At 43.9% G+C, this 21,310-nt stretch overlaps 1 protein-coding gene across 5 annotated transcripts in view; it reads left to right on the forward strand.

Moving 5' to 3' along the window:
* The window catches only part of EPHA5 (EPH receptor A5), a 193,939-nt gene that overhangs the window by 104,870 nt on the left and 67,759 nt on the right, over positions 1-21,310 (forward strand). For 4 of the 5 annotated variants that reach the window (XM_058420826.1, XM_040063610.2, XM_040063611.2 and 1 more), the window contains exons 4-5: positions 1,688-1,843; positions 7,570-7,905. The exons of the other annotated variant lie outside the window; for it this stretch is intronic. In XM_058420826.1, coding sequence (XP_058276809.1) covers positions 1,688-1,843; positions 7,570-7,905 — 492 coding nt within the window. The remainder of the gene's footprint in view (positions 1-1,687; positions 1,844-7,569; positions 7,906-21,310) is intronic. 5 annotated transcript variants of the gene reach the window in all.

A 21,310-nucleotide genomic window follows, 5' to 3' on the forward strand; every position in this document is an offset into this window, starting at 1 on the left:
CCCCCTACAGCAGGGTGGAGAGGCTGCAGATCCGTGGTGGTGACCTGGCAGCGTGTGCTGGGCTTGGGACCTGCTGCAGGCTGTGTGAGCGGTACGCAGTCCAGGCAAGGCTGAGGAGGTGGGGCCTGGGGGAGGTCTGTTGGATGCTCTTCAATCTCACATTTGATGCATGAGTGGTCTTCATCACCAAAGATTTACTGTTCAACTCTGGGAGCTGGGAATTGATGTGCAAGTGTCTCACCTTTGGCGAAGAAATTACTGACGGGGAAGGGAAGATGTCAAGGGAGTTTCTCTGGTACTGCAGGAAGCAGAGCCGACTTCAGAAGCAGTTGTCCTAGTTGGTCCAACAGAGGAAAGGGATCACTAGTAAAAACCTATACTTTACCTACAGTGAAGATGGATTCTCTCATCACTTGCTGAGTTTTAGCACATGCCGTGATTGTCTGGGACATTCCTGATGGGATAATATTAGTGCTTTTGCTGTGAACTCATTTTCTTTGCAAGCTAATTACAACTGGGAGAGTTTGAATGCAGATGGAAAGGCTCTGAGATTTCCAGGTAACTTCTTCAAGTCTGATAGCTGATCTATGCATCATTAATATCATACTGGGCAGAAATATTTTAAAGCAATTCAGAAGGAAGAAAGGTAACAGCACTTTAGAGCTGCTTTAACATGTCTCTTTGTCTTTGCTTCTTGAGACAAACAGAAAATCAACATTTACTCCTTTTGCTAACAGTGCATTTGTGTGTGTATATATCTATATATGTATAGATAGATAGATATAATTTTGTATATAATGGTATGATACATAGCCAGCTGGGGTTTTCCCTAAAAAAAAAACCACTTGCAAACCTGTGGCTGTCACTGCTTCTGGCTGAATGTGCACACACAGGTGAACTGCAGAGAGCTTTGCATAGGTGAAAAAGCACTTGTTTCAGGGGGATGGAAACAAGATATTACTGTATTCATTTCAAACTACTTTAAAAAAAAAAATAAAAAATCTCAAGCTACCCATAGCCATGAATTTGTAAGAAAAAAAGTAGCTCTCAGATCAAGTCCTTGTCATGCATATGTATTGCAGCTGGAAGAAATATCATGTATAGTGAGCATGCCTGGTTCAGACTATACCCAGAATAGCCTGTCATATGGAGCACTTTAAAATTCATCACAGGTTTGCAGAGGGAAAGACTCTAGGGAAGTAGCCTTATCACAATGTCTTAAATATGTCCATCTGGAGATCTCCTCCACCACCGTGTTGTTATTTGTTTGCTGAGACGTTGATTTCTGGGTGTGGAACATCTTAAACAAAAAATATGAAATGTATTTTACCTGGTTACCTAAGACTGAACGGGGAAACAAAAAAAAAAAAAAAAAAGTCGCAGTAATATTTCCTAAAGCAGAGCCCAGATGATATTACCTCTAATGCATTCAACAAGGAAAATAAATACCCAGCAATGGCAGATGCTAGGGAAAAGAAATAATCAACAAATTCACATTCTCTTTTCATGCAGATATTTAAGTATGCACTATCTGTTAGTGGCATAGACTGTTTTAAAGTATGCAAATTAAATAGCTCATGAGTATTTGTCTGTTTTATAGCTGAAGATATGGGGTTTTGTTAAAAGGAAATGTGAAGAGACTAATTTTATGATGGGAGAGCTTAGCCTGTGGTTCTTCTTTTTACAGTATGCAGACCTGGGTTCTTCAAAGCTTCACCCCACAGTCCATCCTGCAGCAAATGTCCCCCTCACAGCTACACACTTGATGAAGCATCCACATCTTGCCTGTGTGAAGAACACTATTTTAGGAAGGAATCAGACCCACCTACAATGGCCTGTACAAGTAAGCACGTGCTTATAGGGTTGTTTTTAATCCTTTCAAGCTGTTCCTGTACTGTGACTAGACATTATGATACTAACCAATGTGCCTTTTCAGGCTCTGCAATGGAGTCTGAACTAGTCTTGACACACTTGTAATGTCACTGTCTTTGTCCACCGTCCTTCCGGTTTCACAAGAAGAGACTTTTCAGTGCTTTTTGCTTTGAAAGCTGGCATCCAAGCCAGGAGGAGATTTTGTGAGGAGCAAACGCTCTGTGTGTGCCCCTGCACTCCTGGGTGGACTCAGCCAGCAGCATGGCACCAGACACCCGTGTCAGTGTGTGCACGGGTACCAGCGTGGGGCACACACGTGGAATAAACAACGGGTGGTCCTTGCCAGCAGTAGGCATGGATAGACTCTCCATGGTCCTGCTTGGAGTCATCTCATAGCTCATTTTCATAAACAAGACAGGAGAGAGCCCTATATTTCCAATCCACCTGGAGATGGTTGCTCTTCTCAAAACTCTGTGATGGAAACTGCTTCTCCAAAATGTAGAACTCATCCCCTGGGTGCAGAGGGCGGGCAGTATAACAGGCACATTGGGGTACTGGGAGTGCAGGGTGGTGTTGATGTAATCAGAATCACTAATTTTAGCCTTCTCCTGCCATCCAGGACCTGTCCTGTCAGCTGTACCTTGAAAGTCCTTTTTTCAGTTTGTTTCAGATACTTAAGACCACAATTTCCATGCCCCCATCTAGTTCTGTTGAGTATAGCACAGGTCTGAGCTGTAACTGTCATGCTCTAAATGTAATTTTTGTGGTGTAGAAATGGTTGAATATTACTGAAATGGAGTTGAACTGCTGGTGCAGGAGCAGTTGGGGCTTCCAACAAACTTAAGCAACGGAGAAAAAAGTAGGTTTATGACTCCATACATGCTCAGAGCCACTGGGCCATGATGAAGTGGAGCCTTCCATAATGTAGGGAAGGACTTTGCATCATATAGGGATGGTAGTGGCTTTTGTGCCTTTCCCAGTGAATACAGATGTCCTTTCTAGCTTCCCAAGTTTGCACTCCAGAAAGAGAAAGAAAAAGTCTGTTTCTGTTGGAGACACACTCTCTCAAAGAAAATTGCCCTTGGCAGCCCACTTCTTGCCCACAGGAGGCACTTGGAGCAGCATTGGGCCCCTTGAACTCTGCCTTTGATTTTCACCAGGCAAAGGAGCATGGCTGTTGGAAGCTGTGCTGCAGGGAAGGAGAAGGCAGCCTTAGGTAGTCACTGGAGTCACTGGTGCTGTCAGATCAAAGAGGTCCTGGGGGGGTGAGTCATGCAAGCACTTCCCAGTTTATTAAATAGGTATGCCAGAGTCTTTTGGAGCCATAGCCAGGGTGAGTTAGAGTATGAAAAAACTGATACCAGCATTTCTTGATGTTCATTTTGCCCCTTGGCCTGACTTAAAAAACTCAGATACATCTGGTCCAGCATGGTATTGGGAAACACACTGAGCTCTGGAAACACTCATAAAGTCGGCTTTTCTGTGCAGACAGAACCAAAGCCAGCAACTGAGAGGGAGAGTTATGCCAGACCCTGGTGTCCACTGTGCCTCCTGCCCACCATCAGTGGTGTTGCTCTCTGCCTCTCAGAATGGAAGCGTACACATCCAGTCCGTCCTGCTGGTGCATTAGCACAGGGAAGGATCTGCATCCCAGAGGAGGATGTTTATGCATGCCTATGGCCTGAGCAGCATCAGCAGGGTTCAGAGAGGCACAAGCAAGTTAGTTGAACAACTCTTGTTAAAAAGAAATGGAATTCAAGACCCTGTCTCTCCCAGGTCTCTAGAGCAGTTTAAACCCTCTAGGTGAAGGCTGTAATTCTGACTCTGCAAATGCCATGGGATTTTCTTTTTCTGTTTGTTTGGGGATTTTGTGCTTATTTATTGGTGGTGGCTGTCTAAGTTTGTTGGCTTTTACTGTTTGGGTGGTTTTCTTTAAGGGTGGGTTTTACTTTTGTTCTGAGAGCTTACTGTAAGCTAGTTTAAAGCCCAGACATGGTGCCTGAAGCTGTGTTAGGATATGGCTTGGCAGGGTACCAAGTCCTTCTGGGGCAGATGAGAAGTTCAATACCGATCAAGGTGCAGCTCAGCTTCTGTTTCCCACTGCAAACCCCAGAGCCACAGCTGAGGACATTGCAGCACCTCTGCTGGCATTCACACCTACCACCCCAAAAGCAGGGTGGAACATCTGAGCCTTCTCCATGTGCTTCTGTCACCCTCGCTTTCCCCGTGTGTCACGTCTTAGGATTTTGTCTAATACTGCTGTATTTCTGCTGAAGGTGAGGAGGAGGGCCCCATGTGCTGTGCCAGCTCAGCAGCAGGGGTAGAAGATTTTGGCAGGGGCAGTAAAGAGTAGGTAGTAACACTGGTGTTTAAACCAGTCCAGTTATATATGGAAGGCAACAGCTCATCATGGGCTAAAACACAAGCGAGAGAGACTTGTCATGACTGGTAGGAAAATATTGCAAGGGTTTTTTTAATGTTTTTATTATTTATTGCCACAGAAGTTAATAATATTCATAGGATTCCTTCAACAAGGAATGCAGTTAATTTTAGAGAATACATCAATGTCTATTTTCAGGTCTGCTCCTGCAAAGTCCCCTTGCCACTCAGTATAGCTGTAAAATCACATTTTCCTAATTTAAAGCAAGTGTTTTTCAGTTCTAAGCTGTATGAGTCTCCCCACCACCACCACCACCAGCATCACTAAATAAATCTAACTGCTATATCACTGTCACTTGCTCTGTTAAGTACAAGGCAAGGGAGGAATACATTTTTGTTCAATTTTTCCAATTTCTTAAGTATGTTTTTATAAGTAATGATTGGTAATTTTGAAACTAATAGTGCTGTGATGCAGTCTGAAATAATTAATGCTCTCAGACAAGAAAGAAAAATTTTGGTCCTGATGGACATTTGGGAATTCTCTAAATATTATTATGTATCCCCCAGGAAGTAATTGCATTTTACTTCTTCTTAACTAGCTTCAGTTCCTTGCACAACATCTCTTTAAAACCAGAACAGTTGCACCCTTTTCTTTTCTTCTCATATCTCTAACAAGTAGCCTTATTGTTGTTCAGAGCATGTTGGGGAAATATCTGTAGTATTACGACACATGGGACAAATTGAAGACTTTATTGTATTTAATGTAATAGTCTACTTGCAAAAAGTTTACAGTTAGCTTTGAGTGTTTACGTACAAATTTGTCTATCTTGAGAGTAATTTCTCTCTTAGGTTATATTTTTAAAATATGTGCATCAGTAAGCTACAGGTTTGCTGTCCATCAAGAAAAATACCAATATCTTTGTTTTCAGAAAGTATTTGTCTCTTGTCAGAAAACTGGGGTGCAAAAGGGGTGAATATTAGAGTACAAAGCAGCACATTCAAAAATTATATATATATTTTTAAAAGTCAGTATACTAATACCTATGCCCTTGACAACAGGAGTTTGGAAATTAAAGCAGACCACCTTAGCAGATCTAGCCCCACCCCCCCCAACACACACACATTCTGAAGGTAAAACACCTTTTTGTTCTTCCAGCTGAAGTTTAGCCAAGTTGTATTCAGGTACAGTTTCAGGATTCTTCAAGTAGATATTGTTAAATATCTGTAGACGACTAAAGACCTTTCTCTGAGGCCCTATGAGAACACTGATTTTATAGGTTATAAAGTCCCACCAGTTTTAAAGCATTTCCGCTGAAGCTGACGTTTTTAAGCCTTCAAGAAGAGTAGCTGACTTTTCTGTACAAAGCAAGTAAAAACCTCTGGTGACTTTACAAAAGTAATAATTTATCCCCCGTTTAAAGACACATTGTCCAGTAAATGTTTCTTGTGCCTGAGTTCCTTTATTCTTTCCTAGAGTACTGGCATCAGCAAAAGGGCATTCATCCAGTGGAAGGAAAAATAGGGCAATTTAACCAGTAAAAAACGTATAAAAAATCCTCAAGTGCAATACATATGACCCCATACAGTTCCAGTGATGAATTCCATAGCTTCCATTATATAAGTACAAGTATGATGCTGCAGAAAATAGTCCTGACTTGGGCTGTATGTTGATGTCATTAGCTAAATAGTGATTGATCCCTGGGATGCAGCTTGGGAGTGGATTGCTCCCTGCTCATTGGGATCTGAAGGGATCACAGAACAAAACAAAGATGATCTATCATTTCCTAAGCTAACTTAGCTTTTTTTCTTCAACTGCTTTTCCTCTGAAAAACAAAAAAATACATCAGGATTATTTATTTCCTCTGGCAGCAAGTTTCTCATTGAATCAGGACAGCTTGAGTCAAAATCATGACAGTGTTTCAGTTAATCAGAGTTACAAATTTTGTAGAGTCAGCGAGGGGAATAGAAAAAGGAAATGGAGGAGAATGCTTCTGGTTTATAAGGTGATTTCATTTTTGCAGCACTGCCTGTTTTAAATAATGAATCGAGTTTAATTATCACAACAAAACGAGATGACAGCCTAAGTCAACCTGTTAGATTTGTATGGATGTCTAGCTAGTGAAGCTACTTGTTGGACTCTTCAAGGAACTGCTCATGGATTTTGACAGCTTCATTCAAACTGAAGTGTGTCGTGTTGCCTTCCCTCGCAAAAATCCCAGCCTTTGCTATATAGTTTCTGGTGGTGCTGTGACTAAAACCCATCCTGGCTTGCTTTGATAAATCTCCTCTTTCTTCCTTTTTCATTAGCATTCCCTGAGTACTTTACACGAGGATATCTTGTATGAGACTCCTGCTTGTCCTTTCACATTGTCTTCAGGGTGTATTTGCAGCTTGCCCTTCGTCTGCTGCACAAGCCTGTTAAAAACAAAAACTTCACAGTGCCTTTTGCGAGGAAGCAAGTCTTGAAGGTGCCTCCAGGTGGGCTTTGCTTGCCCAGCCATGGCATTTCCCACCAGGACGAAGAGAAGCAGCCCACTTTCTGCAGGTGCTCTGGTACCTCTGCAGCAGCTGTTCGTCCTTGGATAGCCTTGCCGGTGCCATGCTGGCATCCTGAGCAGGGAGGCTTGGCAAAGTAAGCAAGTGCAGCGTGGGTAACCAGCCATGCCGCAGCCTGGTGGGGACCAGGAGGGCTGCCATGGAGTGGCTGGACGCAGCCGTGCTTCCAGTGGCCCATGTAGATCACCATCTGCTTTGGACTACACTGAGCATCTCGCTTAAGTGTGATTTGGTTACCTAAGCTTTGGTTTCATTGCTGCCAAATGGTTGATGGGAAGAAGCGGGTGCATACAGAGGAAAGATTTGGCATCTGAGTTGAATACCTGGGTGGTGTGAAAACCCCAGTATGTGTCTTATTTTTAGGACCCAGGGGTGATGATACCTGGCAGTGGAGTGAGGAGGAGGAATCTTGCCCCTGGTGAAGCCAACAGTGACTTGGACAGGGCAAAGGCTTGCTAATCCCTTTGCAGGAAGAGCAAGGAGAGCACCAGAGACAATGCCCCAGGGTGCAGTGCTCCTCCTTTTGTGTTTGAGTCACCCTGTGTCCTGTCCTATGCAGGTGACTGCACCCCAACACAGATCTCTTGAGCGAGGTGAGAGTGCTCAAGACAAATCCCTGTTTTCCCAGTTCGTCAGGTGTTGTTGCAAATGGTCTCTGTGTACTTTCTGACACGTGAGCTCTTTTCAGCCTAGAGAGTAGTAGCGAGCAGGATGATTGATGATACTGATTTTACCATGTGTTTTTCTCACTTTACAAACCAGGACCCCCCTCTGCTCCTCGGAGTGCCATCTCAAATGTTAACGAGACTAGTGTCTTTCTGGAATGGATTCCCCCTGCTGATACTGGTGGAAGGAAAGATGTGTCTTATTATATTGCATGCAAGAAGTGCAGCTCACACTCGGGTCTGTGTGAGGCGTGTGGCGGTCATGTCAGGTACCTCCCCCAGCAAACCGGCCTGACAAACACCTCTGTCATGATGGTGGATCTGCTTGCTCATACAAACTATACCTTTGAAATTGAGGCAGTGAACGGAGTGTCCGACCAGAACCCCGGAGCCCGGCAGTTTGTGTCTGTAAATGTAACCACAAACCAGGCAGGTAAGTGGATCTTCAACCCGAGGGAATGTCTGGGGTGGGAGCCTGAGCCAGTCAGACCCAGTGCAGACCTCCCTTTGGAACGGGTGGAAGTCTCCAGCATGGAGGGCTGGACTATGGCCTCTTCAAATATGGGGGGTGGGAGGTGGGCAGTGCTTGTCTCATAGGTTATAATTACTGCAGTCTTCAGTATGTTTCCTTTCAGCAGGACACATTTTTAGGATTTGTAACTTTTTCCTTTTACATTAAGCTATTTGGAGATACCTCCACTTCTTTGAATGTTGTTGTATCCATCCACTAAACCAGGGGAAAAAAAGCTGTCTTTCCTGTTGGGAAAGGGAGATTTCTAAGAGTCCATTTTGATTAGAAATGGCTACAACATCTTAACTTTACAAATAGTTACCCTAAGAAAAAAAATTTTAGTGACTTTGGAAAATTTAATCCCTCTTCTACACTGTGATGCTAAAGTGACTGGGCTCAGGCTGATGAGGTATGGTACATTGTCACTGCTTCTCCAACAAGGTAGGACTAGGATTTCACTCATATGGTGTTATTCTCGGTTTTGCACTGTACAGAGAGAGATCATGTAGACTGGTTTATTCCTTTGTCCAGGGCTCTGATCTGTCTGCCCTTCCTTTGCTCAGAAGTTTGAAATGACCTGTCACTTTGGACACAGGCATGGAGTTACTATTGTTCCCTGTCACTTGGAGGTATGATGGGAGGCAAGAACATGATTACATCTCCTTCTGTGTGCATCAACACACGAGACACATCACACAGCTTCTGTAAAGCCCCGGAGACTGACCTATCCTCCTCTTGTCCCTCGTGCTCTGTGTTGTAGGGTCTCTCCCTTTTTCTATCTGGCTTACTTCCTGCCATTTAATTCAGGGCTCCCCAGTGGCATTTATCCACCGTGAAGCGCTTTCAGGACTGTTAAGAGGTGTCATTTGAGACTGTGAGGAGTGTGCTGCCAGATCATTGGAGCCATCCCCTGACTTTTCCAGACAAGGTTCAGCCAGGAAACCTGGTGGGCAATTCAGTGTGACAGCTGGATATAGATTGGCAGATCCTCACTGTGGAACAGAAAAATACTTGCTGGAGCAGGGCTGCATCTCATTCCTGCTACCCAGGTGTATGTGCACAGGCTTGGCAGCGAAAAAGTGCAGATATCTGTCCTGGTAATTAAACTGGATTGTTGAAGTGTTGGACAGATCATTCATATGTTTCTTGAGGAGAGGAAATATAGGCTTGCTGGGAATGCTGCTGATAGATGTGGCATGGAATCTGCTGGAGGAATATTAGAGGACAGCAGTATGGCACCTGTTGAAGGCACCTGTTTAGTGCAGATCAGTGGGTGTCGCGGTCCTAATGCTGTTTACTGTTTTCCTGCTGTGAAGGCTGCTGCCAGTAACTCTGCTGTTGGAAGAAGTACATTTTCCTGTTAGTGGGTTTGCAATCCATTGCTGCCACTGGATTTTCCCTGATGTGTGGTGTTAAATCCACATAAATCTCAGTAAAGGTAGCTGTGCATGAGGAGATGATACCTCACTGATCAGTGCAGATGGTGAGGAAAAGGTTCTGGTTTGTGACTTATGTCCCAAACTCTCCATAGCTGCGGCAGAATTTATCCACAAAGCTGCCTCTCTGTGCATCAGGCCAAGAATAACCCCCTTGCACAATTATCACTTGCAGCTTTGAATTGGAATGTCTCTTACAGGAAATGGGAAACTGTCAACAAATGTGTCTCGTGCTAAGGACAAGTGGGTGAGTGTAGCTTCTGGTTAAGTCTCCCTGTTTATCTTAGCAGAGCCACAATCACAGGAGATACTAGTGGATCAAGCCATGGGTGTTTCATACACTTTGTGGTGTTGAAATTGCATCTGTATGCTCTTGTGGTTGATTCAACTGGAGGTTCAGTCAAACTGCTGTGTAAGGAAAGCAGTCGTGACTGTGTTTTGTTGTCTCTCTGGCTGGTCCCACCATGCCTTTGTGAGGTGAGCCAGGCCTGTCTGCTGGAGCTGTAGCATCAAATGGGCTTCCAAGAAATGTGCTCTTTCAGCACTCCCATGGGCCATCATTGATTTGCAGATGCCAGAAATAAAGCAGATGGAAAGAGGGACTTTGCAAATCAGACCAACTGCCAAGCATGGAAAGTGAGTATCTGGTTTTTTAAGGTACCTCCAAAAAATGGCCTTGAAGGCAAAATATGGAGTGGTCCATGCCCAGTGATTCTGGAGATAAAGACTCACTTCAACAGTCCTTTCTCAAGTAAGAGTAGGCAGGGCACATGTGGCTTCAGGAAGTCTCAGACCATCCACCTTCCCCCTGGAATTACGTCCAAGAGGTGCACCTCTTGCGTCTCATCTTTTCCCTTGCACAGGTTTTCTGATGGTGATTATTTTTTCACAGAGGCTGGTTAATGAAGTTGAATCAGTGACACAAGGCCAACTGCAGCAGTAGGAGAAATCCTGCTACAAGATATGTTGGCTGCAGGAAATTGAAAAATTGCATGCCATGGGATAGGTCTGGCTGCTGCAGTCCCGCTGGCACGTATTCAGTAAATCAACGCTACAGAGAAATTGCCAGGGTCTGTTTTGTTGGTTTGGCTTTTGTCCATCCCAAGACCATGCTCATTTCAGAACTGCAAAGAATGTGCAGGCAGTGAGTTCTCATGTGCACCACCTCTTCTGGGCTTGGCAGCTTTTGGCCGCAGAATCTACCTCTGGGTTAGACTCTCAAAGAGATTACTTCCTGAAAAAAAAAAAAAAGTGGTTCTCTCCAAAATAATTTGTTCTCTTTCCTCTCTCCTCTATTTAAATAATGAGTAAAAGAATCGGTGCTCGCAATCTGACATTTCCAGACTGATGTAATTTTCCTCCAAACTTTTGAAATCAGATTTGGAAATACAGAGAGGGAACAGTAAACTTTTGTGCGCAAGAGGAGGCTGATTGCTAATCTCCATTAGTGACCCCAGCATTCCTCGGTTCCCCCAATCCTTGGAGACCTGACCGTACTTGGGATGAGGCTGATCCATGCAGGTCGCAGTGGCCTTAGGCTCCAAATACAGGACTAGTTTTTGTGTAATCCTCTTGCAATCTGCAAACCTCTGTTGTTTTTGTGGGTGTTTTGCTGGTGTTTTTCTGCTGGAAAGCATGTATCTAAAAAGGGTAAGCAATGCCACAAGGCATGAGAGATAGAAATTGTGCTGGCCTCCACTGTGGCTACCCTAGAGCTGCAGCAGGCAGACAGAGGATCTTCCCTTTGCCAGCGCAGGAGTTGATCCAAGCATGGTTTTTCCCTATGGCATTGCTGAAAAATACGTGTCCAAGGGACTTCCCAGCACAGATGGCAGGGAGCCATCTGTAATGCAGTCTCACAGTGTGTTAAAAAGTGTGCCTCGTGCAGGAGGGCTGGAGCACAGTGAATAATTCATAAGTGGCAATGATAGGATTGAGTTAGCCATCCTTCCCTTTTTTATGACTTTGCTCTAGTTTTCATATTTTTGAAACTTCCACCTATTTAAATGGTTTCCAGAGACCAGTCTATGTGTGCTGCTAATATTGAAGTTTGCTTTTCAAGTGACAATGGCATGACTTTTTAAATTTTTTTCTCTCAGCACTTTCACCAAGCTGGATGATTAAGGTATGCTGTCGCTCTGGACAGAGATGTGCATCTCCCTTGAGGTCTTTCATCTTATCTGCCCTGTATACAGAGAGCACCTACCATGACATCTTGGTCAGAGACATGTCTCATAATGGGTCCATAGGGAGCAAGCAGTTTTGATTCATGGTTGCCTACGTGCCCATTGTATCATCACAGGAGCACACTGGAAAGATGTAACATTTAAAACTTTCTAGGTTTAAAACCTGCCAGGAGTATTCATTTTAAGCCAGCCTAAACAGCCAAGCAATTTTCTTTACTTTTGATGTCAGCAGGTCTCATGCTGGGTATGGCTTCAGGCAAAGAACTGTCCTGGAGGTGGGGGGTATGAGAGAGGGGCAGTTCTCCTGCTGGCATCCCAAATGCCACAGATTCGTTTGCACCTAAAGACCTTCTCTGTGTGTGTTTTTTTAGATAAAACCCCTGCCTATTTTCTGTTTGAAAAATCAGAAGTCAGTGTTCAATCCCCTTCTGTGACCTGTATGATATTTTTGAGCCTTCTGGGCAAGGAAGAGAAGAAAGATACAGATGTGCTTGCTAACAGAGAAGGAGTTAGTGTGTCTAATGCCTCAAGGAGTCTGTGCGCCTGAGGCCAAAGCAGAGATAGAAGTTGCATCCTGTGGAGCAGTGATGCTTTTTAAGCAAAGGTGTTGGAGGACAGAACCTGGCATCCTGTAGTGCTGTCTGGGAGGCATGGCTGGGTTCTTACTTGACCAAAACACTAGATGCTTGGAGCAGCTAGAAGAACAACTTTTCCATGTTCTTGGAGCAGGTAACTGTGCTGAGAACCATGGTCCTCACTCTAACTGCACAGGCTGGGATGCTGCAGTGAAGGAGAGCAAGGGAGAAGGTGTTTTCCTTAGAAGCCAGGATGTGTACAGTCTGAAAAACAACCAAGGGCAATTTGGAAAGGGAAACTTGCAATGTAGAGCTTGCTGCAATCATACATCAGTATCTGCATGCTCTTGAAACCAAGAGACTGCAGCCTTGCACAGTCTGGGAAGAAGACATCAGAAAATGAGGCAAGAGATGGAAACCCTATTTTCAGGGATTGCCTTTGGGAACTGATGGGTTCCAGTCCTGTGACATTCAGGGTCTGATTCTTCCAACTTTGAAGTCTTCACAGGTTTGTTTAGTTTGGAAGGGAGCAGTTTACTTATTTCTTCAGGAATAACAGAAAATTTCCAAGGGGATGCTCCAGCAGAGGCAGCACGTTCCATCATCTTACACAAGAAGCAAGACGGATCAGAAGGTCTTCTGACTTTTCAGCCAGAATGGCTGGCCCAGGGTCTGCAAAAGCTTAAGCAGATGCTTACTTCTGGAAAAGTACATCTTTCCACAACCAGCACGCTGCACAGAGCTTGCCTGTAAACATCCATTGTAACCTTACTTGATCCAGTGGGCTGCAGCACCTTCCCAGCAGTGGTCACTGGTGGATACCATAGAAGGGCTAAGAGCAGGAGGCAGTCACGTACCGGTGCTTCTTTAGAGCGCTCTCCAACCTCCAGGGAACACCTCTTTGTGCTTTATAGCCCTTAATGGATTTTTCTCGCTTGAATTTGTCTAATCATTTTATGAACTCTGAGAAAATTCTAATGGCTGCAAGCAATCCTTTATGAATTTGGTATGTATGGTAGTTTAAACTCTGCTTTAGATTCACACTGGCCAGAGAAGAGCTATTAGTGGCATAAATAGAGGTTTTAATGTTTGCAGTTGCTCATATCTGTGGGAAGCACTGCCATTTAGAGATGCAGCACTGGCTTCCAGTGTGTTAACCCAGGTTTTGCAGCATTTAACCTAGAATGATGTACTCTTAAAAGCAAAGAATGTCTTCCATATCAGGATGGGTGAATACAGGCATATTTTAACATGCACAGGTAAACTCTACTGCCTCAAAGACCATCGTCTCTATTTAAAGCTGAGTGCACCCTGCACTGCCCCTTGTAGCAGGATCTTTCTGCTGGCTGTGAACACCCTTCACGTCCAGGGAAATGAGAAAATGAGTGTTGGGCTGCCAGTGAAGGTTCAGCCAAAAAGAGAATAATTTCATTTGTGAAGTTCCATGCGTATGTTCATGTTCAGTTTCAGGAAGTAATTTCGGTATATTTTTGAAGCATGGTCTCATGCAATCAGAGCATGTAATCACAAGTTGTAAAAAGCAAACACACTGGCAAAGTAAAACCTGAAAGCCAGAGTTGTAGAAAAGGGTTATTGTTCTAATCTTTTGTTGTTATTTTTTGGTGATGACTGTATTTATACTGAATACAAAATCTTCATCCAGCATCCTATTCCGGAGTCATGAGTTCACCCCAGCCCAGATGGCTGGGTGTCTATTACCAAATGAATTATGGATCAGATTAATATTTTACAGTTTTATTTATAACTCCCCTATCAGTAATTGCTACTTTTTCACAGTTTGTTATAAGTCTTTTTGTTATACTTCATATATTAGAAATACATGCTTGAATACTAAGACAAGTCTTTGGAATGTGAAAAAAAAAGTCACCAAATTACAATATGACTTTTAGTTAGAGGTCATTTTGTTTTTTCTGGAAGTATGTGAGACAACCCCATGGTTGATATATAAGGACATTAAAAGATTAAATAAAAACCATTTTCCTGCATCTACAGACAGACATTTCAATTTTGACATGAAATTAAAACACCATATTTATAGATGAAAATAAAAATAGTAAGAAATAGTTCTCTCTATCCACCCTCCTCCTGAATAAGGACAAAAGAAAGATGCTGAAGATCTCATGATGAGATTCAGCTGATGACAACCATTGTGTACTCTGCAGTAGGGTGCAGGTTTTCCCATCTCCCAGTGGCAGTGAGACAAACATATTTATGGTGAAGCAATTAGTCTTCTTTAAAGTGTGCTACTTGTGTGGCATGAGGTACAAACTGCAAATGCTGGGTTATACCTGGGGAAAATGAATCCATGGACTACACCCACATGGTGCCATGCAGATGGGTGTGAGGGAGAAAGAACCCAAATATTTGGCTTGAGATGCTGCGACCAGCAGGATTGACGCTGCTCTGTAACATCCCCATGCCGCCAGAATCCCCACCAGCAACATTGCCTCAGGCGTAGGGTAAAGTAGCAGATATTGGGCAATCTGAGTCCAGGTTTTTAGAGGTGTATGAGAAGCAAGTACTGATTTATTTTATTTTTTTTTCCCCAAAAAGTGTAGAGCAGTCCGTGCTGGGATTGGGTGTAGTAAGAGCTTCACGAGGTCAGAGCTTTAAGAAACTTGTGGTTTTCTAGGGCATTGGTCATGTTACGTTAGAAGAGTAATAGAGCTGGTTTAAAATCTTATTTCCATTTCGTTGGCATATTTTTAGAGGATTGCCAAGTAATCTTATACTAATCTAATTCTAATCCCCTTAAAACACAGTCTTCAAGGCCAAGGAGTTCTCTTTGTATTGTGCTGAGCACAGTACCTGGCAGAGAGCAAAAGTAAAGCATCTGAAATGGTTTCACTGCCCAGATGACATCAATTTATAGATTTTTTTCCCCCATGAATGTTGCTTTTGAATTTCACTGCTGATAAAGTCCCATTCAGCTCTTTAATCTCAGTGTGCAAACTGATAATTCCACTGTCTGATGTTATTTCTCTGATTTTAGCAATTAAAGTAGTTTTACATTTTTAACAGTCTGCATAAATGATACTCCTAAGACATCAGGACTTCAAAATAGCCAAAAAAGAATGTAAAAATACTTTCAGTGCAGTTAGAGACATAGCAGTAGACTTGCAGGCATTTCATAAACAACCCACTTGTTCTCTGGCTGCAGTTTCTTTACCAAACCAGGTAAGCTCTTTATAGTGATCTCCCTCAAAAGTTAAATACAACAGTGAAGGAAACAGAGGAGTTTGGACATTTGCATTTCAGTGGTAGTGCATTGAGAGAGCTGTGCTAAAGAAACCCTGCTCAGGATGTAGCAGCTTCACAGGACATTTCTCCTTTCCCACACACTCATCACACTGATACGTGTGATGATAATGAATTTGTAGGAGTGTGAAGGTGTAAGTACATACATGGCAGTGTGTGTGCTGTGTTTAATTGAGGTTGCCATGGTTTAGATGAAGTGTTAGGGGATGGGTTGGACTCGATCATGCTGAAGGTCTCTTCCAACCTTTTGGTTCTGTGTACATTTGTGTGTGTATGAGCATGCAGGGCATGTGCTTGACAGAACACAGAGGTTACCCCCCCCTCTTGTTTTATGTGGGTATCTTTGACAGCTTGGTAAAGCTCAGGCAGTTCAGGTGTCTTTCACTCTTCATGGCCTTGTGCCAGACTGCTGCCTAACTGAGCCCACATTTGAAGAGGATGGCTCTCTGTGCTGCAAGGCCGCCCAGCAGTTCCCTGGTCCCTTTTTCCTCCTGTCTGTTTTCCTTTGCCATAAGCATGACCCTTCTTTAATGAGCAGTTTGTAATATTTATTTGTTCATATGGCCAGATTTTCTTCCCTGTGGTTGCTATTGTGCCTGGTGTCTGGACCCACACAGCAGGCTGGCTTCTGTATCCCAGGAATATTTTGCTGTATCAGAACTGAGCTCTAGCTCTCAATGTGCATGAATTTACAGGTTCCCAGCTAGGATTTTACAGTATCAGGCTGAAATGCTTTTCTCCCCTGAATTGCTTCTCTTTGGAGAGGTGTTGTTTCAGTGAGGCTTGGAATGTTTTTCCACATTTTCTGTTGTGATTGCTATTACAGTGTATTTCAACAGCAAACCCCTTGCTCATTCCTTGAAAGATATCCAAAATGCTACTTTTGGCACTTGTATTCCTTGCAAAGGGCTAATGTAATAGAAGTAGTAGGGCTGGCTAGTTCTTTTTCCCATCTTACTGCCCTTTCTTTCCCCACTGTGGGATGGACATGGGGACAGGGTGGGGAGGGCTCTATCTGAAGAGCTGAGAGTAGCACTAAAGTGACAGACTTTAGCAACCCAGCAATAAATGATATTTCTTCCACAGCAGCTGGGCCAAAGTTCAGCTACATGCAAATACTACAAAAAGCTCAAGAGTTGGAAGGTTTTAATTAAAACACACTTCAGATGTGCTCTTTTGCCAGCCTGATGGAATGCTTACTGCATCTCCTGCTCCTGGAGGAACAGTCCTGATCAAAGCAAGTAACTAATGGGATTTCCAGCTAGATCAGTACAATAGAAATCACCAGAAGGAGTGTGTTATTATTTATTTATTTTCCCGTTTCTTCGGGCTTGACAATTTCTAAGAATACAGGCTCTGATCAAAAGGCCCTGTACGAATCGATGCGGAGCCCCCACTGGCGATGGTGGTGCTGGGTGAGGGTTTTTCTGCTGCAATGCAGCAAGCTGGGGCGAGTCACTGCTCTTTGTGCAGAGGTCCAACCATGCTGGGCTGATCCTCCAAATGCTTTGGCTAGCCTCAGAGAGAGCACTGCTCTGGAGAAATGGATGGAAAAAATAGCAAATTCTCTTATGCATTTGACAAAATCTGCCCTCAGGGTATTGGCCAGGGGTGGTGGGTGTGCCAAGGGTACAAGAGGCTGTTTGCACCTGGCCCCTGGGCTCTGCAGAGGGAGAACAAAGCCTCAAAAGCAAATTTGGAGAATTGGGTGGAAAATGCCAGCGGAGGTCACTAGCACTGCTTACTGCCTTCCCAGGATTACACAGCACAATTGCCCACCAAGCTTCTGCATCCTGCTGTGCAAAACTTGTGCATCTTTGCTCTCTGCCCCTACATGAGATAAAAGGAAGCAGAGTTGAGTCGGGTAAAAGCAGAAAACCGGGCTTGCCCTCCCTCCTTCAGTTTGCAAGGGTTTATGGGACCCTGTGTGCCATTTCTTCATAAAGTCTTTCCAACTTCCTGCAGTCTGCCTCAGTGCAAGGAGAGAAAGTGCTGCTCAGCCAAGTAGATTATTAATTATTCTATTTCCTGAGTTTCCTTCCACACAGTTCAGCGTTAGTGTGGCTTATTACGGGGGGCTGATCTGCACTGCACCATTATCCTGTCATCTCCAGAGCTCTACCTTCCCCACAATGGACTTCTGCCTTGCATCATTAAGCCATGAAGCTCCATAGTTCTGCCTTATTCTCCTGAGGGGTGGCACCAAGAGCATGAAATTGTTTGCTGACCTTGCTGGAGACTTATGATCTAAGCCTTTAAACACCTGGCCATGCAAGGACATTTTCCACAGAGAGGTGCTCTCACCCAGTTCAGTAAACTGGAAGACTATCACTGCAGAAATGACTAGTTATTTAATTTATTGTACATCACTCTGTCCCAGGTGCAACTCAGGCCCTGCAAGGACATGAAAAGGAGCTGGAGAATGACTGGGTAAGGATGCACATGAGGGCACAGTCCCATCTCCACCTTTTCAAAAACTGCAGACAGCAACTTGCAAAACTGGGTATGCATGAAGGACAAAATGCCCAGTGCCTTCCACAGAGGCGTTGCACTAAACCCTCTACTACATATTGGCTGAAGTTTCAACAGGGACTTCTGCCAGAGTCAAATAGGCCAGAAGGCTTTGAGTGCTATTTGCAACCCCTGCAGAACATCTCTATAAAGCAAAATAAATCCCGGGTAAAGTAGTCTGTTGGTAATATTGTTTGTGCTCTAGTAACAGTTGTGCATCTCTTGTGGCCTTGCACTCTTCCTCGATCTTCTGATATTAGTCAGTGAATGAGAACTGCTATTTTAAATTCAGTTTGTACAGTGCCCTGTTCTTCATTTAGGACAAAATCAGAAAGTTAAATACATGGTCGTTATGCAAAGAAATGCAAGTTGGCTCAGCTTTCCTGTATGCAGAACTGACAGATACCAACGTCACTGGAAGGGATGCCTAATGTCAGTGAATTGCTATTTCAATGCCTAAAACTTTATGCATTGCCTTCATCAGGGAGGTCTTTCAGGCATCTGGTTCATTGATAGGGGAACTGAGGCATAGAGGTATGGTATGACAGGCTAGAGGACACACACCAGGACTGGGACTCTTCTTGCTGCTCCTTGCCCCTGCTGAACCCTTCCCATAGGGCTGGAGCCCTAGGGCACATTGGAAATGTTTCCTAACCTGTTTGCCAAACTAACTTAAGAGCAAGAAAGGGAGGCTCGCCAGAGTCCACTGGAGATGGGCTGTTGGGATTGGGGTTGCTTTTTCTGAATCGGTTTCAATATTATTGTGGTTTCAGTTTCATGTCACCATTAAAGATAGAAATGTCAGTCAACAGTGTATTTATCCAAAGCATTTAGTGAGCTAAAATGGGCTGAATAGCTTGGGGAAAAGTGTGACGGGTGGCAGGGGGCCCATTTGCTCCCAATCTCAATTGCTTGCAATAGTGAAAATTTCCTCCTTTCCTCTTTTGCACCTTCTGTTAGGAGATACAATCTTTGATCCAAGTCCAGCTGAGTGCAAGGTGTTGCCTTCAATACATCTGGTTGGTGGACTGTGCTTTGTCTGCTAGAAAGGGAGCTGTTAATAATGTGACAGTGTCCATTCCAAGCTGTTACAAATTCCAGTGCCCAGGCAATTAAAAATCTCATTGTTTTGATTTGGTATCTAGCAAGAGAGCAATTGCTACCTGTTCAGTAAATACAGTTGGTTTTATTTGGCCTCTGACAGTAATAGTATTTAGAGTGGCTTGGCAACTGTTCACTGATGAGGGTCCAAAAAAAAGCACTTAACAAAATCAAGTGATAGCAGTAATAAACTGCTAAAGACACTGGCGCTATGCTTGTCCACTTGAGCACTTTAGAAAAGATTTGAGGGGCTCCTCCCAGCTTCTCTGCCTCTCTTCAACTTTTTAACCTGGATCACAAGCCCATCTGCCAGGGACTGGTGAGGTGACTGCCTCCTAACCAGGGACATCACCGCACAAGGCCTGTGTCAGGCTCTAGGGTCGCACAGCCCTCTGCTCCCTGGTTCCCACAGCTGAGCCCCAAGCAGGTGCCCAAGGGGCTGTGCCAGGGGTTGGATGGGAGAATATCTAAATATCTGAAGTACAGAACTATCAGGTCTCCTGCCTCCCTGCCGCTGTCTCCAGCTACTCTGCCTCACAGGAGTAATGATTCTGAGGACAAGGCACGCACATGGCTCGCAAACCAGTGGATCATGGAAGTTCTGTGCACTTTGCCCTAGCCGGAGGAGAGTTTTGGCACGCACAGCAGCCGCCTTTTCCCTTTGCCACGAGGGTGCTTGAAAACTTCAGAGATGCCTCAAGTCAGATGATTTTACAGCTGCTGTTTGGCTGAGTCTAGGAGTGTTTTGCTCTCCAAGAGAAGCAGCAGCTATTTTTCACAGAGAAAATGAAGCCACCTGTTGGGTTAACTGGGCTTTATTCAGTCCCCAGGCTGCCTTGCACAACCTTTAGGGCCCATAGGAGTCTTTGAAGTACCATTGAATTTCATTGTTAATGTCACAGTCATTTACTGTGAATGGAAAAGGGTATTTTTTTTTCACTCCCAGGCATGAATAAACTCTGTAGATTGCAGGAAATAATCCCTCTTAAAGGAAAGCTGAAAGTGCTGTCTTTTAATATAAGAAACCTGGTACTGAGTTGATGGCTAGGACTGCACCAGGTCTTCTCGAAAGTACTGGATTTTGCTCAGTGATTAGAAATAGAATAAATTAGATGAAAGGAAAGCAGCTGATGACAGGGTAATGCATGTGTCAGAGAAGAGGAGGGAGTGAAGGAAAAGTACATAATGTGGATGACTTTAATTATGTGGAAGGTGGGGAGATTGCCTTCCTCATCCTGAGTGAGGTATGTGAGAAGATACATTAGTCTGTCTTCTATCAGAGGTTGATGAGGTCTCCTCCAAGATGTTAGTAGTTACTTGGATGAAAAAGGGTACACTTGCTGGCAGTATTTATGAGAGCTTTAATTACATTTCACAGACTGAGTTCCAATTAGAAGGGAAAGTAGGGGTGAGAAGATGAACGAAAAGATGTACAGTACGTGTTAAGGGCACGGTGATAAATCTGTGGCTAAGGATTATGGTAAACAAGATAGTCGTACATCATGGCATCATTTGCACGCTTTTATTTGTAGATGCTTACTCCAAGTTCCCTTCCACCTCCCCCATCACAAGCAAAATGCATATAAAGGGGTCAAACGCAGGCCTCTGTTACTCTTCTTCCAAGATGGAAGGCAAAGATCATTTGCAATTGCAGCAACAAAGGGCTGTTACCTTTATTTTTTTGCTAATCCTTTAACTGTGTCGTAAAACAGCACTCCAGAACAGGCAGACAGAGACAGAACATAGCATTTGTCTCCATGCTGCGTGAATAGTGGGAAAATATTGCTGTCATCAGTGCATCCTTTCACATTGCTGCGAATTCTCGCGTTTGGAATCATAGAATGGTTTGGACTGGTTTGCGTTATCCTTGCTATAATCTCACCTAACCAGCTTCTTATGCAGATGACCATGATGCCCATTTATTTTTATGTCAGGATGTAACACTGAAAGGGGAGATGTGTCAATTGCTCAGCACTGGCTTAATTCCCTCTGCACTGTAGTAAACGAGGGATTTTGCCACTGACTTCGCTGCAAAGACAGTGCCTCCATGTCTGAGTGGCATTGGTGCAATTCTCATTACATCCCTCTCATGTGCCTCAGAAAGAAGCTTCTCTGTACTCTTTACTTGTGGTGTAAGCTGTTTGCCAGTATCTCCAAGAGTGATGCAGGTAAGAGGTTTTGTCTAACATCAATGTCAGACAAACGGGCATTACTTTGGATCTTGTGGTATTGGTAATTA

This window comes from Hirundo rustica, chromosome 5, assembly GCF_015227805.2.
Source record: "Hirundo rustica isolate bHirRus1 chromosome 5, bHirRus1.pri.v3, whole genome shotgun sequence".
NCBI classification, from domain to species: Eukaryota; Metazoa; Chordata; class Aves; order Passeriformes; family Hirundinidae; genus Hirundo; species Hirundo rustica.